The sequence below is a fragment of the Rhipicephalus microplus genome, chromosome 1, assembly GCF_043290135.1.
Source record: "Rhipicephalus microplus isolate Deutch F79 chromosome 1, USDA_Rmic, whole genome shotgun sequence".
Lineage (NCBI taxonomy): Eukaryota > Metazoa > Arthropoda > Arachnida > Ixodida > Ixodidae > Rhipicephalus > Rhipicephalus microplus.
Genome location: NC_134700.1, coordinates 278,912,882 through 278,919,894, shown reverse-complemented (window position 1 = coordinate 278,919,894; position 7,013 = coordinate 278,912,882). Strand labels below are relative to the sequence as shown.

At 44.3% G+C, this 7,013-nt stretch overlaps 1 protein-coding gene across 2 annotated transcripts in view; it reads right to left on the bottom strand.

The window, feature by feature from the left end:
* Positions 1-2,623: 2,623 nt before the first annotated feature.
* Positions 2,624-7,013, bottom strand: part of LOC119188261 (cathepsin B) — a 34,126-nt gene continuing 29,736 nt past the window's right edge. For both annotated transcript variants that reach the window (XM_075895836.1, XM_075895839.1), the window contains 2 exons: positions 6,172-6,300; positions 2,624-2,873 (listed from right to left, as the gene is read on the bottom strand). In XM_075895836.1, the coding sequence (XP_075751951.1) occupies positions 2,797-2,873; positions 6,172-6,300 (206 nt within the window). In that variant the 3' untranslated portion in view covers positions 2,624-2,796. The remainder of the gene's footprint in view (positions 2,874-6,171; positions 6,301-7,013) is intronic.

Genomic DNA, 7,013 nt, shown 5'->3' with positions numbered 1-7,013 from the left:
AGCGAGTGGCCCTCCTTATACGGTTGCAGGTGATAGAAGGAACGACGTCGACTCGATTTGGCCCATCTGCGGAGCAAATCGTTCGGTCGATATTCCTATTGAGCGAACACTGCTTCCTCGCTTGTTTGCGTTACGTTGTAGACATCTTGGATAACAGGGCTTGCCAATTTGGTCATCATATATGAAGTACTTGCTGAATGAACTGGACGTCGTTACATGGCGCTGGACTCCCAAGCGTGCTGAACGTGGGACAAATACATTAAGAAGGGGAGGGGGGGATCTTTGTAGGAAATTGGAAATGAAATCAATTTTTGTTGCTATAGTAATTTACAGACACTACAAAGAAACTTTCACCGTTGCCGTGGTGTTAAGTCACAATGTCCTAGTGGTCAGGTACACCAGGACTTTCTAAATCCTATCGGCCAATATGGCTTATGGGGGATGAGGCGATGATGATCTTTATTCACCTTTTTATATGCTGTATGGCCGTAATCCAACCTTACCACTGGACACCCTACCACCGACTACCTCCACCGAGCGAATACACACGTGATGCTATCGCTCGTGCCGACCACGCACGTCAGATAGCCCGCTCTTAGCTGTTGGCTCCACAAGCAACCCAAAATGTTCTCCACTACAGCAAGCACGTCGACGTTGACTTCTTACCCGTTTCTCTAGTTCTCTGCTGCCCAGTTCGTCAAGTTGGACTGCCGGAGAAGTTGTTATCTCGGTACAAAGGACCCTACCGTATCATACGACGGGCAACGAACATTACCTATGAGGTCTTTTCAGTCTCCGAGACTGACCTGTCTGCCAAAACCCCCAGTGACGTAGTTCACGTCAGTAGGTTTAAACCATACCGCCTTCCTTCTGGATACCACGTATAAAGTACACCGAGACAGCGCTTTTGCAACCGGATGCTACGTAGCTACCGCATGAAGGGTGAAACATTCTTCTTGCAGAAGACGACGAAGAGGCCTGGCTTGCCCCATGTGCGTGCTGCGCTCCGTCCTGCTCGGTGGTAATACACTTGCAAATAGTCACGTCTTGTCTCATTTTACGTAACTATATTATTATCAGCCTAGAAATGAGAAGTGGGAAAGTTTTGTAAGACAATGTTTTTTATAGTGTTTCGTCTTACTATGGTACTATTATTTAGCTTTTTTTTCTTGATATTAGTTTCTATTTCTATCATGCAGTCACTGCTACCTACATCTACAAATACACCAGTATTATCAATTCCTTCCTTGTTTTTAAAGAAAATGCCAAATTCTAAGCGCCTATTGCTTATAGATCGTTTTCAGAAGTCGAGGAGAAGTCGCCTCACAACTCGCGTTTCCCTCCTTTTAGGTGTGTAGAAATGGTTCACAGCGTGCGTGTGGGAATGCAAAACACGGCTCGGAGTGCGTGTGACCGTGAAAGTGTGACTGTTTACGCATTTGATCAAGCCAGTGGGTTGCCAGATTAGCAAAACGCTTCCCGGTAATCCACCTGACAGCCCCCACGAAACAAATTGCCTATATCGAGTAACTGTTTTCTGCAGCTGTCAAATACACTGCTACCGCTTTCAATTCATCGCATTTCGAACGAAACAAAATTTTGTTCGTAACCCTGGCTTTCAGGTGGCATGAATCCTTCGTCATTCTTCATTTCGCCAGTTGGGTCTCATAGCCAGAACAATTGTTCATCAACTGTACGACGTTCCGCTGCGAAAGTCATAAAAATTGTTTTGGTTTAACGTCCCAAAACCACCATATGATTATGAGAGATTCTGTAGTAGAGGGCTCCGTAAATTTTGACTACCTGGAGTTCTTTACCGGGTACCTGAATCCAAGGGCACGGGCCTTATGATTTCTCGCCTCCACCAAAAATGCGGCCGCCACGACCGGGATTCGATCCCACGACCTGCGGGTCAGCAGCCGATTACCTTAGCCATACAACCACCATGGCGGGTCCCCTGCGAAAGTCAATATTCGATACTCCGAACTCAAAAGTTTTCGAGAAACGCAAAAGGTTGGAGCACTTATATAACGATGAACGTTAGGCACCAGTTTCTCAAACTTCATTTCGATACCTTTGTTTCGGTATCCCTTTCAAAAGCCTCCTAAATCACCTCTGATACTTTTTTTTTTAATGTTTCAAGTCAACACAGCCATTCAGTTCAAATGTCAGCACGGCCAACAACGGAAAACGCAGCAGCGATGCGAGCGCACCACGCATGAGAAAAACAGTCCCGTGCTCCTTTCTCGGTCTTTCGGTTTCCACAGCGTTGACGTCAGCTACCGCGTCTGGCTACGTCAGCAGCACCATTATAGCCTGTTTAGCAGTAAGCAGCTCCTTTTCATCGCTCATTGAAGAGCAAAAATGAGTCAACGATTGAAGCGTATAGCAAAGAAAAGGGCAAGACGATTGAGGGCCGTGTTTCAATCATCAAACGATTGTAGCTTTGTTGTTACAGCAACATTTTGAAGAATTTTCATGGGTACGTGTTCATTGTGGACACGTGCATATCTGCAGCACCGCAGCTAAATTTTAACATTTGGGTTGTTTAAAGCACCTTCGAGCTCGCAGCGCAGACGCATCACTGAAATACCTTCTTTTTCAAGCATTTAAGCAACAGCCAGCAACTTTACTGTCGACCTTTATTGACGGCACCTTCTGCAAAAACGAACGTGAATTACCATATCGCTAGAGAAACCAAAAACATGTGGAGACGGCTGAGTTGAGTACACACCACAGCAAAACCCATCACGTCGAGCTGTTCTCGTTGGCTGACGTAAATGCGCGTGAGGAACCTCAGTATCTAGGAAGGCCGGCAACCACGTCGTCTTCGATGCCACACTCGTCTGATCCGCGAAGAATCTTGAAGAAGCCTGCGAATGGTAAATATCAGATCTGTCAGTCGATCGTTTGAACATTACCCCACGTTCTGTGTATACGCTCACGCGTATTTCGGCAGCAAAAGGGGTTCGGCCTTGCTATAGCCAGCCAGTTGAATCTGGTTTTTAGAGAATGTGTGTGTGTGTGCGTGTGCGTGTGTGTGTGTGTGTGTGCGTGTGCGTGTGCGTGTGCGTGTGTGTGTGTGTGTGCGTGTGCGTGTGTGTGTGTGTGTGTGTGTGTGTGTGTGTGTGTGTGTGTGTGTGTGTGTGTGTGTGTGTGTGTGTGTGTGTGTGTGTGTGTGTGTGTGTGTGTGTGTGTGTGTGTGTGTGTGTGATCTTCACTGTCACATTACACATCCCAATGTGTTCATGTTAGGCGGTAAAACCCAGCGAAAATCCTCAGAGATGTATTGCTATGATGAAAGGTACATCGCAATAAGTAGGTGTGCACATTACGCTGGATGGAAAAGTTCATTATGTCCGTAAATACTGCTAACGTCTTTATGAATTTTTATCGACACTTCTGTTTCCAGTATACCATTTTTTGTTTTGTTTTGTTTTTTTTTTTTGTTTTCAGGACGCACTCGGCAGTGTTTAGTTTCAATCCAGTTTTTTTTTTTTTTCCATGCTTGTGATCACAAATGCTCCGCCTGCCGATTTGTGCCGCAGTTGGAAGTTTGAGTGCGTGGCTGTAAAATATACCAGAAGGGGAGGCAGGGGGGCTTTTCTCGTGTTTATATAAGGGACCATTTGGTGTGTGCAAACTGCCGGCACATGCTTTCAGACAGTATCATCTCGAGTCGCGTTTGATTTTAGTTATGTTAGTGCTTGTTTCAAGTCATGGTCCGGCATGCGTCATAACGACATTGTCGCTTTCTCTTTAAAACGCATTGAACTATACCTGTCGTGATACAACACTTACAAGAACCTAGCTCATTTCTTTTTTTTTTCTTCCGTTGACTAATGATGCGAAATTCAGTAGCAGTTTTAGCACTTAGAAAATGGCACAAATTTCATATTTCAGACGTGGGAGTAGCGACGTTCTTATTGTATGCGTGTGTCTCCTGCGACCCATATACTAAGGAACTTACAGATAAACTTGAAAAAGTTCATAATAGAGCAATTCGATTTGTTCTTGGAAATTACGACAGGAATCTTAGTGTGAGAGAGAGCAGAATAACATTAAATTGGGATGTTCTTGAAAACCATCGTCGAAACCTCAGATTAAAAATTCTTTCATAGCATTTATCATTCGGGAACACAGATCATCAGGCAATTGTATTTTCAACCACCCAACTATGTTTCTCAAAGACGCGATCATCACTTAAAAATACTTGAGATTCCTTTTGGGGGTGACGCTTTTTGCTACTCTTTCTTTGTCCGCACTATAAGAGAATGGAACGCTCTGCCACCGAAAATAGTCTTTATTGATTCGAATGATGATTTTTTCCATGATTTATGAACGTTTTTATGTGTTTGATCATATGTACTGTACCCTTTTTGTTGTAATGCCTTGGCGAAGCAGGTACTTAATAAAAAAATAATAAATAAATAAATAAATAAATAAATAAATAAATAAATATGTTAAGTACGTGATGGCACGTGCACCCAATGCGTCTAAAGGGCCGTTTTCCAACCCAACCCTATCCTCATTTTGCACCTGCATCGTGACAGGTGTTCCCGAAAGGGGCAGGCTACTACAAAGGACGCCATACGTGCTTCGCAATCTTTCTTTTTTTTTAATCAAGCGTGGGTTGTTGAAAAACGGTGACGTTGTGAACCTTTCACCGCGTACGTCCAAAGGCGTATTCGATCTGTTGTAGGTAAACGTGTACCTTAGTAGCCACGGTAAAGAGAGCTGTGGTATTGTTAACATGGCTATTGAGACAATACGCGTACTAGAAAAACGATGATATTGGCGCAATAATACTATATAAAACCCGCTCTGAAGTAACCACCAACAGAAACTCGAACGGGAAAGCTCAGAAGTAACAGCACTTCTACCCATTCTTTATTCGCCTCGAGTCCATTTTGCCTTGTTTTCGCGTACTGTAGCTGAAATGCGCTTGGTATGACGAGTGCACTGTACTATCAGCGTCAAATGACACCCGAACCGCGGCTAGCCTTCGCGATGGTATATTGCACGCCATCCGCCTACCACCATGAACAGGTGCGCATTTGTGCGCACAGATGTCGAACAGGATGCTCGCAACTGTCCACGGTGATAAGTGGACGGCACGCTCTATACTACGCGAAGACTTGCTGCTGTTCGGGTTTCACTTGACGTGGATTGTAAATTACGCATTACCGCGTGGGCATCATTCCTTACGCTTCCGTAATTTGTCAGGCACATGACCAGCACTCAGGATTCGTACACGCGGAAGCGTCTTATACTAATGTTCTTCGCGACAAAAAATTTCAGCCAACGTTCATGCCGAGCCTGTCATCAGCGATGTCAGGCTAATACATATATCATTTTTTATTTATATTTGGCAAGAAATATCGGGGGGTAGGCTACGTTAGAGCCGGCTATCCCAATATCATGAAAGTAACGTAAAAGATACGCATGAAGACACGAAAAATTAAGAATAATAAAAGAATAATAAATAATCGGATGCACTATGTACACACATGCACTATAGGGCTTGTATAATTGGAAAAACGAGAATGAGGCTTTGAGAAAGAGGCGCTTTGTTAATTCAACCCCGAATGCGAAACCAACTAAAGGAATTCTGTGATTAGCTGGTAAATACATGGTTCAGTAGATAGCAATACATCAAGACTAAGAAATACAAACAAGATACCACAAATATGTGTCCGGCCATCATTTCCGTGCACAAAAAGTACTCCATGATTTTCAGCTGCATCCTAACGTACATCTTCTCGAAAGCAGCACAGGCAACAGAAACACATCACTTTCTCTATAATAATAATTTGTTGTTGTTGTTGTTGTTGTTGTTGTTGTTGTTGTTGTTGTTGTTGTTGTTGTTGTTGTTGTTGTTGTTGTTGTTGTTGTTGTTGTTGTTGTTGTTGTTGTTGTTGTTGTTGTTGTTGTTGTTGTTGTAATGCGTGCATCATAACTTTTAGGGGGGGGGGGGGCTGAACGCGTCTTGTCTTTGATGCGCGCCGCATGTGTTAATCAAAATACAGCAACAAAGACGATGAGAAATATGTAATAATGGACTTTCTTCTCGTTCTAACCTTTTTAGTCGTGAGACAAACGTCATTCAACGTACGCGCCTGCAGCAAAAGCAAGCACAGATTTTTTTTTTCTTTTTAACGGGTCACTGACCTTTGTCTCCCCATTCGGTGTTCCACGAGTTCGCGGCCAGCCAATAGGGGACGCCATTCTCGACGCCCCATCCCAGCAGCCTGATGGCGTGGCCCCCTAGAGCCTCGTCCGTGTGCCTCTGGTATACGCCTGCACACATGTACATGAAGTGACTAGAAGAATTGAAGTGGCTAGAAAAATAAGAATGGGGCGGAGCACATTTGGCAAGCACTCTCAAACTATGACAGGTAGATTGCCACTGTCTCTCGAGAGGAGGGTATATAACAGCTGTATATTACCAGTACTTAGTTACGGGGCAGAAACCTGGAGACTTACAAAGAGGGTTCAGCTTTAATTAAGGACGACGCAGCGAGCAATTGAAAGGAAAATGGTAGGTGTAACCTTGAGAGACAAGAAGAGAGCAGAGTGGACTCGGGAACAAACGGGGGTTAATGATATGATAGTTGAAATCAAGAAAAGGAAATGGACATGGGCCGGGGATGTAGAGCGTAGACAACACAACCGCTGGTCATTAAGGGTAACTAACTGGATTCCCAGAGAAGGCAAGCGGGTTACGGGGAGACAGGAGATTAGGTGGGCAGATGAGATTAAGAAGTTTGCGGGTATAAATTGGCAGCAGCAAGCACAGGACCGGGTTGACTGGCGGATCATGGAGGATGCCTTTGTCCTGCAGTGGACGTAATCACACAGTGGACGTATTCAGGCTGATGATGATGATTACGATGACATGTACGTGCATTCATACACGTTGTGGGCTTATGTTCTTAGATGTGCCTTCCCACTCAGGTGTGGTCTATATTAACCACATAAAGTCCCATGAAGAAAAAAAAGAGCTTATAATG